Source organism: Aythya fuligula, chromosome 3, assembly GCF_009819795.1.
Source record: "Aythya fuligula isolate bAytFul2 chromosome 3, bAytFul2.pri, whole genome shotgun sequence".
Classification (NCBI taxonomy): domain Eukaryota; kingdom Metazoa; phylum Chordata; class Aves; order Anseriformes; family Anatidae; genus Aythya; species Aythya fuligula.
The window spans coordinates 2,005,849-2,024,622 of record NC_045561.1 but is presented as its reverse complement, the minus strand read 5'-3'; the positions used below and the strand labels follow the sequence as shown (position 1 = coordinate 2,024,622).

At 42.6% G+C, this 18,774-nt stretch overlaps 2 protein-coding genes across 2 annotated transcripts in view; both read left to right on the top strand.

The window, feature by feature from the left end:
• Nucleotides 1-251: 251 nt before the first annotated feature.
• LOC116487087 (reticulon-4-like) lies at nt 252-4,875 on the top strand. The gene is given in 3 exon segments (XM_032183673.1): nt 252-749; nt 751-781; nt 4,723-4,875. Coding segments are annotated over 3 exon segments (573 nt in total). The 5' UTR covers nt 252-360.
• RTN4 (reticulon 4) overlaps nt 715-18,774 on the top strand; it is a 43,442-nt gene continuing 25,382 nt past the window's right edge. The window contains exons 1-3 of the mRNA XM_032183836.1: nt 715-781; nt 14,549-14,605; nt 15,431-17,878. Coding sequence (XP_032039727.1) covers nt 14,590-14,605; nt 15,431-17,878 — 2,464 coding nt within the window. The 5' untranslated portion in view covers nt 715-781; nt 14,549-14,589. The remainder of the gene's footprint in view (nt 782-14,548; nt 14,606-15,430; nt 17,879-18,774) is intronic.

The following is an 18,774-nucleotide window of genomic DNA, read 5'->3' as shown; positions in this document are numbered from 1 at the left end:
CCCCCGCACTGCAGAGCACGGGGGTAGCTCGCTCCGGGCCGGCCCCGGCCCCGCCGCATCCTCGGCGGCAGCGCGGGGCTGGGGCTGGTCCCGGTCCCGCCCCTTCATGCATATGCATGAGGCGGCCGCGCCCCATTGGCCGAGCCGCGCCCCCGCCGCTTCCCACTGGCTCCCGCCTACGTCGCTCAGCCGCCGGGCGGGGCGGGGGGGCGGGCGGCCGCGCCCCGCCGCCCCCCCAGCGGTGAGTCACCAGGGCGGGGAGGCCGGGCCCGCAGCCGGCAGCGGCACAGCCCCAGCCCCAGCCCAGCCCAGCCCAGCCCCAGCCGCGCCGCGCTCATTGTTCCGCCCGCTCCCGGCGCCATGGACGAGCTGGACCAGTCGCCCCTGGTCTCCTCCTCCTCCTCCGGGCCCCCGCGGCCGCAGCAGCCCCAGTTCAACTACCAGTTCGTGCTGGACGACGAGAAGGAGCAGGAGGAGGACGAGGAGGAGGAGGAGGAGGAGGACGAGGACTTCGACGAGCAGCTGGAGGTGATGGAGAGGAAGCCGGCCCCGCCGCCCGCCGCAGCCCTGCCCGAGCGGCCGCCGCCGCAGCAGCAGCCGGAGCCCAGCGGCCCCGCCGAGCCGCCCCGCCCCGCCGCCCCCGAGCCGCCGCAGCCCGGCTGGAGCCCCGCGGCCGCCGCCTCCTCCTCGTCCTCCGCCGCCAGCACGCCGTCCCCCGCCCGGGAGCAGCCCCCGGCGGAGCCCCCCGCGGCCCGCAAGCGAGGAGCCTCGGGCTCGGCCGGTGAGTGCCGCGGGGCGGGCGGGGGGCGCTGCCTTTGTCTGCCGGGCGCGGCCCCGCTCCTCCGCCGCGCCCCGCGCAGGAAGCCGGCTTTGTGTTTTATCCCCTTTGTATTTTTTTTTTTTTTCTTTTCACAAAAACCCCCTCTTTCTGCCTGCGCGTCCCTCCCCTCCCCTCCCCTCTTTCTCATGCTCGGGGCGGGAGGGCGGGGCGCCGCCCGGCCGCCGCCTCGCACATGGCAACGGCCCGGGAGCGGCCGCGGGACCCCCGCGGGACCCCCGGCCCCTCGGGGCGGCAGCACGGCCCCGGCCTCGCACAAAGGCGGCGGCTCGGCACGGGAGAGACCCAGCCCCGGGCCCCCGCCGAGCCCCCCGGAACAGCCGCGGCGCTGTTTCAGTAACAACGTCAGGAGCGAATGTGGTGTTCGAGATTTAATTGAAAAAAGGTGCTGGAGAAACAACAAAATGCCCCGTTAAACGTGAATTGCGTTTTGGGGGGGATAGGTTCAGAATGTGTTTCAGTTGCACGTGTGCCAGGACTTTGTGGCTGGTTCTGCTGTTGTCTTTTATGAAGCCTTCTGATTTTGTGCTTTCGCTAGCTCTCTGTAGCAGTATGCTGAGGAGATTTTTATTTCCACCGTTTGGATGACGGATAATGACAAAAAACTTGGAACAGGTTTAACTGGAGGGATCCTATCTGATGGGCGAGTGTCATTTTTTCTTTCTAGGCAAGCAGCTCGAGTGGAGCCATGGAGGCTCAAGCAGAACAAAATGGAAGAAATAGGATCAACCAAATCTTGGCGTTGCTTTGAAAAGTGGGGATAAAAGTGTGATCTGTAGAGCTGCATTTGCTTTCTGCTCCTTAACCCCAGAGGGATAAGGCAAGGAACACAGTAATTCCTGAAATATTTCTTCTTTCTTGGAGCTGAGGAGGCACAACTCAACTGGGTTGAGTTACGAGGGCTGAGTAGTGTAGTTGAGGAGTGGTGTCAGAGTTATTTTGTAAGACCTAACTGGAGGGGATGGAATTTATCAGTGGTGACTAATTCAGAGCTCTGAAGTGAGGAGGCCATCTTTGGGAGGCCTGGCTCCCAGAGACAAGGTGTGGCAGATAAAATGCTCATCTAATGATGGGTTGGAACATTACAGGTTGTGTTTTAAGCACTTGAAACTACTAGATGAGAACAAACTGTTTTGATAGAAGCGCTGTCTAGATATGCTATGAATGCTTTGGTCCTCTCAGGTGCAGGAGTACTTTGTTTCAACAGCAACCTGGTGTAAAACCAAAAAACAGTTGATGTTTAAAGGGATACTTAACGTTTCTCAGTCAAAATGTTTACCTTGCTTCAAGTGAGTTCACTTCCAGTCTTGCTGTGAAATTGGCAAAATCAAATTGGTGCCTGCAGCTTGTGGTGGGGTATCTATGGGATGGATCACCCCATGTTTGTGGTGGCTCCCCCTCTTCTGGAGGGCTATGGTTTCATTTACTTTCAGCTCTGCTGTGAGCTTACGATATAAGTGAAAAACTGCAGTCTATCTAGAAATTTAGAAGATGTTCTCTTCATACTAAAAATCTAAGGCTTTGATTTATTGATGTTTTAAGACAAATAGCTTTGAAATTTTATTTCTGAGAAAATAGTATTGCCTATAGCAAGTGTGTGAAGAATGCTAGGGTTTTCTTTTTATATCCAACAATAAGGGCTAGTGCTGCTTTTTGTCAGCATAACAATAGAGAAAATGTATAGACAACTTGGCCCATTAAAACGTACTATTTATATCTGGAGGTGCTTTAAAAAGTAAATCTTTGTAATTAATATCAGCTACATACTTATAAGTATTCAGTGTTGTTGTAAGAGACTGACATAATTATATGTAATGTGAGTCTCTGGCTGTGTGTCTGCAGCCTACCTTCTTAAGAGCTAATATAAATATTTGCTGCAGAAGAAAACAAGAGGGCTACAGTAAAACTTAAGTTGTCTTGGGCACTTCTTTTTCTTGCTACTCACTGTTACAAAATTTACTATTATTCTTGAGCTTTCTTTGTAAATCTTCTCAATTACCTACATTTACATACAAAGAAAAACAGGTTTGAGGTGGTCATGCATGGTAAAAATGAATCCTTTTTTTTTTTTTTTTTTTTTTACCACCCCAAGCTGTCTAAAGTAAGATCAGCAAGTAAACTAAGATGAGAAGATACCACTTTCTGTCTTCAAAGCCCCAGATCCTAGCTGTGCATACTGCTAAAGGCAGGCTATACAGTGCTTTGCTGGAAGGGGAGGTTGTGGTAGGCCATTTAACCACACACTTAACAAGAAACCCATATGCACAGCCAGGCAGCCTGGCCTCATGGGATGGCAGACCAGCATCCAAAGCGAACAAAGGTGATGACTTGCATGCAAGCAGCCTGCGACTTGATGCATATGCAAATGTTCTGATGTGCCAGTTGATGAATTAGTTTTGTTTTTCATTTATTTTTTTTTAGGACTTAGTTTTATTCATCAGTGTTCAGGAGAGATTTCATAAACAGTCTGCCTGCGTGCCAGACTGCGTCAAGCAGAGGTCAGCAGGGATGCCATCAGTAGCCTCAAGCTACCAGCAACACAAACTATTCTGTGTTAGAGTTCATCCTCACCAAATTGCCCCCAGCTGTGATAGGAGGGCAGTTATATGTAGTGGTCTATACCTGCTTCTGCCCACTTCATTACAAAGTGTCCCTTTTATCCTGCAGTGGAAATATCCTGAACTCCTGTGACTTGCATTTTACACAAATTCTAAAGCAGCATATATACTCTCTGGCTTTTTTCCACATTGATGAGTTTTTCCGGTGCGCTGCTATGAATGCACAGAGGAGTTGTGTGGGGCCTGGGGACGGAATGCAGCGTGACTTGGAAAAAATACAGCTATCCTTGAATGCTACTGCTGGTGACTTTCATTTGCAGCCCTTGGTTATTAAAATATGTTCCTGCTGATCTTCAGCATTTCTTTGAGACGTATCCCCTCCTGCCTTCCCAAAAGTAGTCAGTAAAGCTGTAAGGGAGGTGGTCATCACCTGTGTATATCAAAGCTGGAATGTGACTTTTTCTGGCTGTTACCAGTGTCCGTTTTAGTGATGTACAGAGGGGGAGAGTAACCAGCGATTTGACTGGTACAATCAAGCCAGTATTTTCATTTTTGTATTCCACGTTCAGTGAAGGATCTTTCTATATCATATTGCTGTGCACACGTGCAATGTCAAGTGCTGTGGGACCAGCTGCTTTAAGAGATTCTGAAGCCCAAACCCCATATTTCTCCTGTTAACCGGATGTATGTGCAAGGATGGCCCTGCCAGGTTTGATAGTGTATTTGCTTAGCACGTAGGTGTCCTTTGACTTGCTTTGTGAGATAAAACAGCACAGCTTCCACCTACTGTATAATGAGGTAGCCCACAGGGAGGCTTTGAATTGCATTGGGTGCTTTCCCTTGGAGATGAAATCCTACAAACCACAGAACTGCTGGTTGGTTGCCCTTCATTCCCCTCCTCCTTACCTTTACTTAAGGGAGTTTGCAGCATGTCTACAAAGTGACAACTGGTGTCCACACTGTTGCATCACTGCTGGTGAGCACCAAACCTCTTTGTTATCTCCTGGATAAGCACTGATGGCAGTCCTTCTAAAGAAGAGGCAAGGGCAATGTTCAAGCCTCCAGGTCAGTGGTGTTCCCTTGCTCTGGTTGAGAACACCTAGAACATTGCTAGGAAAGTGTCGAGTCCCTTTGCAATGGGTGATCTACCGATGAGTTAGGAATGAGTGGTAGTTGGAACATAAAGGTCAAAAGATTCCAACTTTGCAGCTCACAGGGAGAGAAATACACAATTGGCATGGCAAGGAGGCAGTCTTAAAGTAGAACTGTTACTGGAACATTGAAGCATTTTGTGTTATTTCAGTAAATTGCCATGCATTTTTCTAGCCTAAATTCTGGTTGGTGTGCTGTGAGGAGGTTGCTTTCCCTGTTCCTTCCTCCTCTCTTCTTCCTCCAGATGGGAAGGATGTGGATCTTGCAGAGCATTCCATCCAGGAGCCTGGCTACTTAGCAGAAGCCATGCAGTCTTCGTTCTCCTAGCCCTGGAAACCACTGTTTCCATTCTGTGCAGATCCTGCTGCTTGCCACGAGGTTTCAGTAGGGCCAGTAGGTCTGTGTCATTCAACATCTGTTTTGCAGCATCAGTGACTTCCTTGTTCTCACTGGGTTGCTCTAGCTGTTAACCTACAGGGCTGTTAACCTACAACTCGAGGCATATCTGAGTGTGCTCATTATCTTTCTTTGTTTCCTGTTAAAACAAGGTTTTGAATGAAAATGGCTTTTTTTGAGCTTACATGTTACTATGGTAACTATGAAACTGATACAAAAATTAGGAATGCTTAATTAGTCTGAAAATGTCCTTCAGGTTCTAGATACTTTATAAGCAAGGAAATACTTCTTGGTGTTTTACTGTCCAGAAAACATAAAGCAGCACATGTCGCTTACAGATAAATTGTCCTGACATATTCAGGAATGTTTATATACAAAGTAGGAGAAAATCATGTAGCTGTTGATTGAGCTGCATTAGAAATTAAAGAAAAGAAGCTGTTACATATATAAAGTGAATTGGGAGTCTAAGTAGAACAGTGAAATATTTTCATATTTTTTTTTATATCTTGTTCCTTGGATTGAAATAGAAATGGCTCCTATCACACTTTGAAGACACTACATGATGTTTTTTACTTTTTAAGATAGCTTTTGGGGCAGTAAAGTACAGGTAGCAGTGAGATCACTGGACTTAGAGCTGTTTGACATTTGGAGCTATGACAGTAGCAATAAATTAATTGGCTTATTAATATTCATAAAGTCAGAAAATCAAATTACATTAGAATGTTTTTATCTTTCAAGTGGAAATAATCTGCTGTTAACTGTATCTGTCAAAATAAGACTATTTCTATGTAGAGGTTTTCTTAAGACTGCTCTTCCCTATGGTTTTTAATGGCTTTGTCTCCATTTAGTGTTTTCCAATGTATAAAGGGGACATACCTTTTTCAATACAGAAAATATTACTTTGGTGTTGTGTGGAAGTGCTAGGAATACCAGTTTGACCTTCTGTTTTTGCTGGAAGGCTTGCTTTTTGTCTTAGGAATGTATTGTGAACTTTTACTTGCAGCTTTTTAATGAGTGGAGCAATCATGTCATCAACTTCATCAGCTAAGAAGAATATGTTAATTGAGAAGTCTTTAAATAAGACAGCAGACTGAGATAAATATAAACTTTTCTGTTTCCAATTAAAAATGCTCTTGGCCCATTAGATGCTGTTGGTCTGATGTCAAAACCCTACTGCTTATCCAGTTATTAGTGTTTTGTGACCAGTTTTTTTGAGCTGTTCTATAGTTCCTCTTCTCAGAGAAGACAAAAGCCTGTAATGCCTGTCCATCTCTGTCCTTTGTGATAAGGAAATGAATGCCGAGCAAAATGGTTAGAGCATGTGTGAGGCCTTTAGAAAGCAGGTTGGAGCTGGAGAACCGTAAGGAAAAGGAACAAGAGCTGGAGAAAGTAGAAAAAAGTATGCGGTAGTGTTAGAAGAAAGGTCGTTCCTTGGTCTTCAGCCTAGTCTTTGAGAATTCATGCCTTCAGCTTGAGAAATGCTGTTCAAAGGGCAAAGGGAGGAATTTCCAGTGTTTTGAACCCAAGTTTTGTTTAAAAGATCTCATTGTTAGATAAGAAAATCAGTTCTCCTTTGTATGTGAGTGGTCTAAGTGATTCAAAAACCCAAGTGGGCAGTTAAAACCTGTATTGACCAAAATCTACTGCAACCCAGGATTATAGCCCTACTTGATATCTGAACATATTCCTTTAAAAGGAGATTATTGGGATAGTATATTTAATGTTTTCACATCGCTTCATCCATTTCTTTAAAAGATATTCTTACATGATGGTAATGGCTTTGTTGAACCCTCAGAATATCCGTGTTTTTTCTGTCTCGTGGCACGGACTTACCTTACGCATCCATTTGTTTTTATTTTGCAGACTACAAATTCTTAAGACAGAGGCTTGTCACACAAGGTAATGTGTTGGGAATAGATGCTGGAAGAAATTGGTAGCATCTCTTCTCCATTTCTGAAAGATTAATTTAGCTAATAAATGTATTCTGCAATGATAAAGTAGCTAATCTAAATATTTCTTAATTTCTTTAATCATGGAGCAAGCAGAGAAAAATTCCATCTGTACAAATCAGTGAAGGGGACTCTTATGATTGGTATAATCTCTGAAATTAAATTGGATAATGTCTGCATAATTATAGGGTTTGCATGGCTCTTTAGACCTCCTGCTTCTGAATAAGTTTGGATGTAATTATGTTTTTCTGTTTTGTGGCACTGCCAGAACCCAAATTTGTGTATTATGCCAATGTATGGTTAAAGAATCTGGATCTTATGTAAGGCTTATTTAGTTTTTAGATTAATTCCGTAAGTTTTTGGTTACAAATACTGCCAGTGTGAGTTCTCATCTATAAGGTGGTGTAGAGCTGGATTTGTGTTTGTAGCTGGCTAGATTGCTTTTTATTTTAAATTAAGTATATTAAAATAATTTAAATCCTTAAATATAAATCCCTGATCTGTGAATATTCATTCATATCTGAGCTCTCTAGATTCATTCTAAGCCTTGCTATTAAATATTTGCCTTTATTTGTGATGAAGTGGGTATTTTCAGGCCTTCACAGGTGAGCTCTGAACAGTTGAAGCTGATGATTGTGGCCACCTGATGTTAATAAAAGGAGGTATTTACCCACCACCTGATGCTACTTCTGTAAGAAAACACTTTGTGGTTAGATCAGTTGATATAGCTGGGCAAGGATACAGACTTTTGGTTAATCTAGGTGAAAGTTATTTGTTATGTGCTGCTTATTCTTAAGTGAACTTTTTTTTTTTTTCCCCCTAAAAGCCAGATAAAATTGTGTCCCTGCTCCAGAGAGATACAGGGATACTTGTACTGGTGAGAGCCTGGAGATAGGAAGTGGCGAAACAAGCGTCTTCTGTAACGCCCCTTGGATCCTGTCCATAGAATTATTCATCAGCGTTTGATGCAAGACCAAGGAGGGGTTGACAGCTGTGTCAGAAGTATTTAAAGGTCTTTAAAGGAAAGAAAAAACAACAAACAAAATACCAACGCTCTTACAATGGACATTCATTTTGGCAGTTTGGCAATTGTAATGGAGGGAATCATCATACAGCTGGCATTAACACATCTTCCCTGTACCCCGTTCCTGCTTTGGTTGGTAGATGAGTATTGCAGGGCTGGTATAGTCTCCCTTTTTACTCTTTAGCTGACCAAAAGAAGATGGAATGGCATAGCTTACCCGTGTCCTTGTACCCTGAACAGTATTTGCATTGTGGAGCAACTCCCCTCAAATGTCACTTTTTGAAAAGAAGGAAGGGTGCTGTGAGTTGTACCATGCAAATACCATATCTGAAGGAGGAAAAAAAGCTTCTTAAACCACTCTGGTTATAGATTTATTAAACAGTAAGATGACACTGCTTCTGGCTAGAGACTTTTTTCCATAAAACAGAGTATCTAAAGTGGCAAACGTTCAAAATGTTTGTTTGGAACTCATTTTCTTGATCTGTTTCAACTAATGTAAAATTAGAAGTCTCCAATGCAGTATAGTGGAACTTACTCTGCAAATGATGCATGGTGCCTCTTGGCAGTAGCTGAAGTCCCAAGAGGACTCCCAGTTGCCCTTGCTGATGATAAAATTCTTGGATCCTTTTGTGATCCTACCTCTGATACATCAAGATGTTAAAAATAGGGCTTCTGTTTTCATTTGAATCTGCAGCAGTCTGTCTTCTGTAGTGGCTTGTATGTAAATACTTTTCTCTAAGATTTCCAAGTAGTTTACAGTCTAATTTACTAAACTGGAAATGTCTGTTTATAGACTACATGTATGACTAAACAGTGTCGAGTGAGAGAACCTAGTTGTTTGCTGTGGCCCTGCAGCCGGATCTAATGATACGAAAAGATGCTATTAGCTGTTGAATCCTCATCTTGAATTGCTTAAGTATTTGGTGAAATACTGTATTTAGAACAACTGCATCAGAACAGGAGGTGATTTAAATGGAGTCTGTGTAGGCAGCTGCTCTTCTCAAAGTTCTTGCGAAGTTGTGTGCTTTTGTGCACTGCAGCATGGAATTAGGCATCTGAGAACTTGACTCTGCTTTAATATATTTAAATTAACTTTCTCAAATGGTCAGATACAGACTTTGACGCTTTATGCCAAGATGTAACAGTTTACTTGTAATAATTTGATATTGGCACATGGCAGGGGAAAGCATAGCACTCTGTCCTTGTGCTTATAAAATGTGAGGATATTGCATTGCTCTGCAAAGACCTGGGGGGTTTTTGTAGTTCCTGAATCTGTAAAAATAAATAAATCACAAAACAGTAAGAACCACAGAATCATAAAGAGTAAAACTTTAGCAGTAATACATGTGCATGTTCTCTGTAAATAATTTGAGATAAATAATGCAGCTTGGGGCAGTCTTTGCTGTGGGCAAATTAACAACTTGATGTGTTGAAGAAGCAGGCAGTTTCTTTTCCTGTCAGCCCCACAGGAATTGCTGTGGATAAAACTTTTATGCCACATGAGACGCCACTTATTTTGTCTGTTCTTTTATTGTTACATATTTGTATTAACAAGAGAGGCTCTTCAGAATCAGTGTCCCATTGTGGTGGGTCTGTCTTATTAGTACTTTGTCTTGCTAGCAGGCATTTTGATATTTTTCTTAAAAATGCAGAGGTGAAGTGGATTCTTAAAAACTTTATTCGTAAAAAAAAAAAAAAAAAAAAAGAACGGTTGGCAAGAATAACGTACAATCTCCAGTAAACTAATCCAGGAAATGTTTTTTATTTTCTGAAGACTGAAAATGTCATCTAGCATCAGCAAATTCCCTGATGCAGTCCCCTAATAAAGCTAAGCTGTGCATCAGGATGAAGCATACTATCAATATATATATATGTAAGGAAAAAATATTTTTTGTCTCTTTTTTCAATACTGAGCTCATACATAAAAATGAGGAGTGTATCAGAACAACAGACCTGTCTTACATAAACCTGATGCTTGGAAAGTTGTGTGTGAGAGCAGGTGGATAGGTGCATTTGTTACCAAAAATCCAGCAATGGGGACAAAGCATGTTCTTCTCAGTTCTTTTTTTTCTGTGACTAGACTTAAGTCCTCTGCTTGCTGCTTTCTTGTGGCAAGAATATATTTTGAAGAAAATTCATTTTTTGGGCTAATTTGTTTTCACAGGAACTGTCAGTTTACTACTTTTTCATTTTAAAATGTTTTTCTCTTTCTCTGGAAGTGTTTTGCAGCTAACTTCACTTTCTCTTTGTTGTCTCAGAAATCTTTCTCTTCATTTAATTCTATGCTCTTTTTCCAAAACTTTGGTATTAACCAGTTTCAGTTTAAACTGATAATAATGGTTTCCTATAACAACCCTGGTTAGCAGGGAAATTGGTACAAAATCAGAATGTGAGTTTTAAATGATGCTTCATTGGTAAGTTGCCATCTCACTTTTTTATTTTTAAACAAAACATAAATTAAAAACATAAATCAGTTTTATGTTAGTGGAACTTATGTTTTAGTTGAAACAATTTTACAGAGCTTTTGAGTGTGAGGGTTCGTGCTAATGAAAGGAAGAGCTGCACTTTTTTTTTGGGGGGGGGGCAATATTTTGTATAAAGTCAAGGTAAAATTTGCTGAGTCATTTAAAGAAAGATCAAAGTGAATCACTTTGTGCATTAATGTGTTAACGTTCTTTTTCTCCTCTCCTCTTAGGGTGATATATTCACATACATGGGTGGTTGTTTTTAAAAAGCTACACTGAAGCTTAAATTGGACCATAAATAAATTTGCACGGCTCCTTTGCTGGATACGTATGTGCATAGTGAAATATTATATTTTAATCTTTAGTTTGACCTGCACAATCCCATTCTTAATTTACAGCTACCCTGTATTCTCTTGATTTATTGCATAGCTGCTAGCCTGTGAGGATGGGGGGTGTGATGGGAAAGCTTTTGAAGTCTTGTTCCTGTCTGGCTGTTCCCCCTCTCCCAGTATTTAAAAATATTTCTTAGGGGTTTGTGAAACTAAAATCTAGGTAAGAATGTTGTTCTTAATGAAGCATGCTCTGGATAGTACCTGATAAAGTCACCTCAGATTCCTCAGTCGGCTCAGGCATGAGCTCGAGTCTGGTATTTGAGCAGAACAAAAACACCCGGGCAAATCTGCACTAAGGGCTGTTCAGCGCGTGATACCACAGGTCTGTATTACATGACCAATGCTGATGGGCTGTCATAAAGTTATATCTGAGCTCCCATGTGTTCCAAAGTACAGGCTGTGCTGGAACTTCTGTGGGACTGGCCCCTGGTTCCAGCACCCAAGGCAAAGCACCCCCGGTTTCTGAAAGGTTTCTACCTCCAATTCTTATATCACAGGTAAAGATTCTTCAGTGCAAATGTCAGTGCTGGAAAAAACTCGTTCCCTTCAGTCATTTGAGCTACAGTTTGAAGAGAATGGGTGGTTCCCTCAGCAGTCATGAGTTGTAGAGGGCCTACTCTGTTCCCCCCCACGTGCCTGGAGGTGTTAGACAGGGCCAACAGCAGGAAATGGTCCTCGTGTTATCTTCCTTTTGGCAGGAAAAATGCTGCTCTGATGTGGATGGAGGGCAAGTGGGTGGTTCTCCTTGGCTGGTTAGGAAATACTGCTTTTATATAATCCCTTTTCACACTCCAGCTATGTGTGAAAAGTAAAGTATGGGTGTGGGCATAATATCCTTCCATTAAGAGAAGCTGGGAGTTCAGTGACTTGCATGGCTATTGTGTGTTTGTGTTGAGTAAATGGAGGCCAAACCTGCGAGTTCCTGTGTTGTGCTGTCTCAATGCACCACTCCAAAATCAGGGATCACATTGCTAAAATCAGTGTTCCTCAGCAGAAACCTCTCTTGCTGGGGTTGTGAAGCATTAAAAAGATTTCCTCTTCACCTCCTTACCCCAGCAGACTGTCTTCTTTCTTCACCCTTCTATTTCTAGATTTTCTGCATCCCCACTTCTTTGGCTTGTGCTTGGTTTCCCCATGGTGAGATCCTTTTCTTCCAGTGCCTGTCTCTCTCCTGATGCTGCGCTGTACAGTCTCTTCAAGTCCATCCTGCTTCCCTTCCCATCTCCTCTGCTCCCAAGTGTAAATCCTTTCCAGCAAACATAGATTTGCTGTTCCAGCACGGCCTGGAGGAGATGAGTGTGTGTTTTGGGGGAAGGTGCACACTGAGCAGTGCTCCTTGTTGCCAGCTTCCTGGTGAGCTGGCACGTGGCAGCTCCCTTGAGGCTTTGGACCTGGTGTTTGTGTGTGCAGTGCTCCAAGGGGAGTGTGTCATGGGCAGGGAAGAGGTGAGGTGATAAGAAATGTTGGCCTTGGCTCAGGGATATGCAGGCACTGCTGATCCATGTAACCAAGTGGTATGAAATGTTTCAGTAGGATCAGCATCTGGCATGCAAAAAGAGGGACAGAGCTCCGTATTTACGGCTGGGAGGTGCTACTTGCTCAGTCCCTCTAGGCATAAAGCTGGGGGATAAGAGAGTGCTGCTTCTTGGTGCAAAGGGTGAGGCCAAATCTAAAGTTCAACAGTGGCCCTTGACACAGTGGGCACGCTAGAGACTGAAGGAAAATACTTGATGTTCCTGCTTTTGGCATCATTTTCAGGAAAGCAGAGCAGTGCTCTGGACTGATTGCTCAGGCTGTATTTTCGGTGAAGCCCCGTGTTTCGCTCCAGGCCTGGTGGCGTGGCTGACCCCCCTGCAGAGCCCGTGGCAGCGGGCTCTGCAGGGGGGTCAGCACCTGGCTGAAGAGATGGCTGGGAGCCCAGGCCCACGGGTTGAGCATCTCCCAAAATAAAGGACAGGCGGTGTGTGGGTGGGTGGTGCAGTTCTGTGACCTGTGGTATCAGATTGGTCAGCTGTCCTCGGGTGTGGGTTTGATCCTTAAAAGCTTTTGCTGCCACTGAACTGTAGCACTGTTTTAACAAGTTTTAAATTGGGAATTGAGGTTGCACTCTGTGGTTCTTAATAGGAAAACGTAATTTCCAGAAGACGGAACAGAGGCCCTCTTTAGCCTGGCAGGAGTTAAGGAAGCTTCTAAATACTGAGTCTTATGCTCCAATTTTATTACTCTTGCCATGGTTTGTGAATTCTAAACATCACTTGAAGATAAGTGTTCTGCAAAACAAAAATGACTGGTTGTATTGTGACAGGAAATGTAGGTTGTGCAAACACTTCTGATTTTTGGAAAACTGCAGTTGGGAATAATTTGAGTAAGCCAAACAGGTCATGAGGTTCTTGAAGTGGCATTGCTTTTGGAGAAAGTCTTGGTTCAACGCTGAATGACCATAATGTCTTCATTGGATTATTCTCTATATTCTGTTGGACTCACCATGTTTCTCATTCCTTGCCTTTCATCATTTGAAAGCAATTGATTCTATTTCGCTTTGCTTTTAATTACGATATGTGTTCTCAGCTTCTTTATACTTGATCTTTGTCCAGGCAAATAAAACTAAAGATTGTTGATGTTGTCTAGACTGGAAATTGAAAATCTAATTGAAATGCTTTGAAATAATTTTCAATTCTGGAAATGCAATCAGTGCAAACTGCAAATACTCTTTAGCACTCTCTTTCTGAAGAGTGTATGAAGTTTTTGAATTAAAAGATAGTTACCTAAATGTTACTATTTTTACATTGATGTAATGCCAACAGGCCATGACAGATCTGGGAAAAATACTGCTGCTGACTTGAATATAGAGGAAGACTGGTTTTGGTTTGTTTAGTTCCTACTGACATTGCTGCTTCTAAACTGGGCTTTCATTAAATGTTTAATGCAGCTTTGTAAAATATAGTTATGCCTTTATTTCAGGTAGTGTAAAATCTGAAACTCTGGGATCCTCTGGCTTCTTGACATGCATTTGTGAAGCAGAGTGACCATGAGTGACTATCTTACCTTTGGAGCACGGTGCCCTTCCTTATATTTACTTAGCTCTTCGGGTTGTAATTGGAGGTCTGGAACTTTCTCTAGTGAAATATTAAGGTTAATACAAATTTAGAAAAACAAATAGTCTTCTTGACTCAAGACAAAGAAAGATTTAAGAACGCCTTCATTTGGAAGTTTGTCTACATTATAACATAATGCAAATAGTGACTAGGAGTACAGGCACTGTTACCAGATCAGTACTCTCTGGAGAGTTTCAGAGCTTTACTCTTTTTAACTTTTCAGAATTTTTGGTTGAGTCTTGTTATCCCTGCTGTTCTCACAAATATTAGGAGCTAGGAAACCCTCTGACAAAGGGAGTAGGTTAAGGACAGTGTGTCAATGGCAGGTGATTTTTCTAATGATGGAGGTAGTAAAACTGCTTGGTAGTATGCAAGTTTGAATAACGAAAATAAAAAATAGTTGCTGGTGTGTATCTTATCCTAAACTGGACCTTGGCTTGAAGGGTGGAGATCCTTCAGTTACCTCAGTAAAGATCCTGTTGCAAAGGGAGAACTCTGAACATTGACTCTCCCAAATTACCTGGCTTGTATCTAGTTCGGAGGTTCTGTGTGGGTGTTGGCTACATGCCTGTCTAGGTACTGGGAACTACTTGCTCGCTCCTCCCTCCCTTTCCCCTTCCTCTCCCCCATCAAACTATTTAGCCTTTATTTCTGCTGAGGTTATTTGTTTGTTTTTCAGATGAGACCCTTTTTGCTCTTCCTGCTACATCTGCGCCTCTGATGCACTCCTCTGCAGGCAAGTTCTTTCTGCTCACCTTTGTCTGAATACATCCTGCATTTCTGATCTGATCTCATTAACTCTTTCCAATGAGTTTGCCTTTACTAAAAGTCAGCATGGGTCCAAGAATAGCGCCTCTCATTCTTTTTCAGTTTTGAATTTTCCGTTGATCTGTTCAATATTTTAATACGTATTCATTTATTTACATGGTAAACTGTTCTGTAAACAAACTACAGCCATCTGTGAGTTCTTGGACCCTTGATGTAAGAGAGCAGTTGATACTATTAGCGGGTTAGCACATTAAAGCATAGTTGCTTTATTGATTTAGCAGAAAGAATTAATCCATAGTAACTTTCTGCAGTACTTCATATAAGTAAAATTTTATATATTTTTAGTGGGTTTTGTTAGCTACATTGTCCACCAAATTCCCATTATTTAAACAAAAAATTGAAAAAAAATTCTTACTGGCATGAACGTCTGTGCATATATTTATGCACAAGTGTATGGACATACCCTCTTTCTGTTTCTTTTCCCTCTGCACTTTGACAATATTGCCTGCTATACTTGGATGCTCTGTACTTGTCTGGCATCTTCAGCTTTACTGTGATCTTTGCACTGCAAAAAGTTGCTGCTTCTCTAGCCTACTTCCTGCATACTTCTCTGCTAGAAGAGATGAAATAGAATAGCATACTTTAAACGATACTTTGGTTTTTTGGCTAGTAATATCTGTTACAGAACTCAGAACCTCTCCATAACTAACATCATGTGAACTTGTCATGAAAATTTGCATTGACTTTAAGAGCACTTGCATTCTCTAACTTTCCTTTCTGTCCACGGTCACAGAAAAAGTTATGGACTTGCAGGAGCAGCCAGGTAGCGCTAAGTCACTTGGTCAAGAGGATTTTACTGCAGTCCCACTTGATACTGCTGCTTCTCTTCCCTCCTTCTCTCCTCTCTCAGCTGATCCCTTTAAAGAGCACACAGCCTTTGATAAACTCTCAGATGGATTACCTGCAAGAGGCATTTACAGAGAAAATGCAAGTGAGATTTGTAAAGAAACAATGGAAAACATAACAAATCCATTTCTTGCTGAGGGAAACAAAGACATTTCTAAGATGAAATACTCAGAAATGGAACCCCCATTCGCTAAAGCAGAAGCAGCCATTTTATCTCAAGCTGAAGAAGAAATGCAGCTAGAGGGCCCTAAAGAATTATGTAACCTGGAGAAAATGCCTGCACAGCAGCTGAAAATGTCTCCAGAATCTCCTGAAGATTTGTCTGAGAAAATTGAGGAAGATATCTTCTATAACAAAGACAAGTACAAAGGTGGTGATTATGGTGAAAAGGGAGCATTGAAAAAAGACACTGTTCAGAGGGAAGAATATGTAGACTTCAAACCATATGAGCCAATATGGGAATTAAAAGGTCCTAGTCATGGACTGAGCAGCTTGAGAGAGGATGTTGGAAGTAAGATAGATGGCACAGTGGAAAGCAGTTTAGATAACAAATACGGTGTAGATAAGCTGGTGGTGCAGAAGGATTATGAAAGAGAGAGTGAAGGCAGTGCTGAAGATCTCTCCTTCCCAAGTACCCCAGAAGCTGTAAAAGAGCCTCCTCAGACTTACATCACTTGCACTAAATTTGAAGCCTCTGTAACTCCTGATGGTGACAAAGTCAAATCTCTTTCTCCACTAGAGGAAGGCACTTCAGAAAATAGAACTGATGACGAGAAAAAAATTGCAGAGATGAAAGCTCAGAACACAGAACAAGGTGATTTTAGTACTCGAGCAGTTGGCAAGCAGGAAGGCCAGGAAGCTGACTATGCTGAAACAGATAGCACTGCTGATAGGCTATCTGACATTGCAGCGAGTATGCCTGAAGGTCTTACTCCTGATCTAGTACAAGAAGCATATGAAAGTGAAATGCATGATGTGGCATGTACCAAACTTGCTTATGAAACGAAGATTGATTTAGTTCAAACCTCCGAGTCAGTACAAGAGACTCTGAAACCTGTGACGCAGCTCTGCCCCTCATTCGAAGGCTCGGAAGCTGCTCCATCACCAGTATTGCCTGATATTGTCATGGAAGCCCCGCTAAGCAGTGGGACTGCTGGTACAGAAACATCTACTGTGCAGCTTGAAGCTTCCCCATTAGAAACATTTATTCCTACTGCTAATTATGAGAATGTAAAGCAAGAGGCAGAAAAACCTCCCTTATACCAGGAAGCAGTGAATGTACCATCGACAAAGGCCCAAGAAGCAAAAGAGGAATTGACACTTAAAGCTGATCGTGAGAGTAGTGCCAGTCCTGAAGATACAGAGACTCCGTATATATCTATTGCATGTGACTTAATTAAGGAAACAAAGGTCTCTGGTGAATCTGCTTCTTCATCTTTAACAGATTATTCAAAGATGCCAGTAACAGAATGCATTTCTCAGGATGTGCCTGAACACAAAGAGTTTGTTGAAAAACTGTCTTCACAGTTTGGAAAATCTGACTTGTTTAATAGAGAGGTGATATCTGACTTTCCTGAGAAAGAAAGTGAAGAGCAGTCTCTCATCTTAAAAAGTAAATCAACTGAGAGCATTGTAACTGATGATGAACATGAAGAACAACTTGTAGATTCAGTAGCTGCCCCAGGCAAGCCTTATCTGGAGTCTTTCCCAGCCGAACTGGACTCTTCCAAAAGTGTGGCCACGCAGCCATCTGAGCCAACACCTACAAAAATAGCTAAGGCAGAGAAGATTCCCCTTCAAATGGAAGAGCTGAATGCTATGACTTACTCAGCTGATGTATCTGTTGCTACAGAACCAAAAACAGGAGACAGCAAAGGTCTCTCATCCACAGAGTCTTCCCCAATCTCAGTAGCAGAAGACTTTGTGATGGTAGTTGATCCTAAAACTGTTCCCGAATTTGTGGCAGAAGTTGCTGACAGAGAAATCATGCACAAAGATGAAAGCAAAGGTATCAGTTATGAGATCAAAGATGAGAAGGGGCAGTTGCCTTGCCCAGAGCTACCCTGTGATCTGTCTATAAAGAATGTAGAAGTTAAAGCTGAAGAAGATGCTCGTGTCTTGAAAAAGTCCTTGGAGGCAGTGGACAGAGAAGTGCCTGAAGCATCCATATTGTCCTTACCAGCCACAGATACCTTACCTGTATCCACTGAAAAAGAGATAGTCAGTGTAGTAAAACCAGAAGCTTTTGAGAAGGAAGCTGAGAGAGAAGCTGCTTCAATTAAAGAAAAGGAAAAGCCTACTGCTGTATTTTCAGCAAAGCTGAGTAAATCTTCAGGTAATCTGTGTACACTGTCTTGCAGTTCACTAATCTTTGTAATTCTTTAGCTACACTTAAGCATGTCATGATTTAATCTTTTTTAAGTCATGTTCTGCAAACTTCCCTGTATAGGTTGAGGGTAACAAAAACGTTAGTGCCTGCACTCTTAGCTTTTTCATATTCTGACTACTTTAGTACTTTTTTTTTTCCTGTTTATCAGGGCTGGACTCGCTGTCTTCAGGTTTCTCCTTCAGTTCTCCTGCTGGTGATCTGTTGACACAGAAATAAGTCACTGCTCACTGCAAGCTCTTCTGTGATTGTCTGCAGGTTGGGCATTAGATGGCCTTCCAAATTTGCTCTTACTACATGATAGTAAGCAGAATCTGGTGTCTCAGTCTGCTCCATGTGCACAATTTGAAGGGTGTTTTTCTTTTTATACAGAATTCAGTTAATCATCAGACTTTGAAATCTAGGAAAATATCATTTTTGCTGTGATATGTACAACTTGTGTTTGGAATATGGAAAAGGAACCATACAGCTCCACTCAACATGACTTGCAGCTTTTATTAGATCAAGGCCAGTGGTTTAAAATAAATAGCACACATGAGGGAGTTACTTGTTCAGGTTAGTAGGAAAGTGGCCAGTAAGAAGTTCAGTATCCTGCAAACATTAAAATTGGTTTACATACAGCAGAGATGATAACTTTCATGTGGGACTTGCATTTCAACGTAGTTAATATTTCAGAGAATTAAGAAAGGATAAGACTGCTGTCAATTTTCCCTTGCATTCTACACTGAATGGATTGTGTGGATTGTGGAGCTCCAGCTTCTTGTAGACCAGAGGAGTACTTTGCTTTCTGATGTCACAGTACTCTGCTGCTGCTTTACAGTCTAGCACCAGAAGCTTTCCCACTA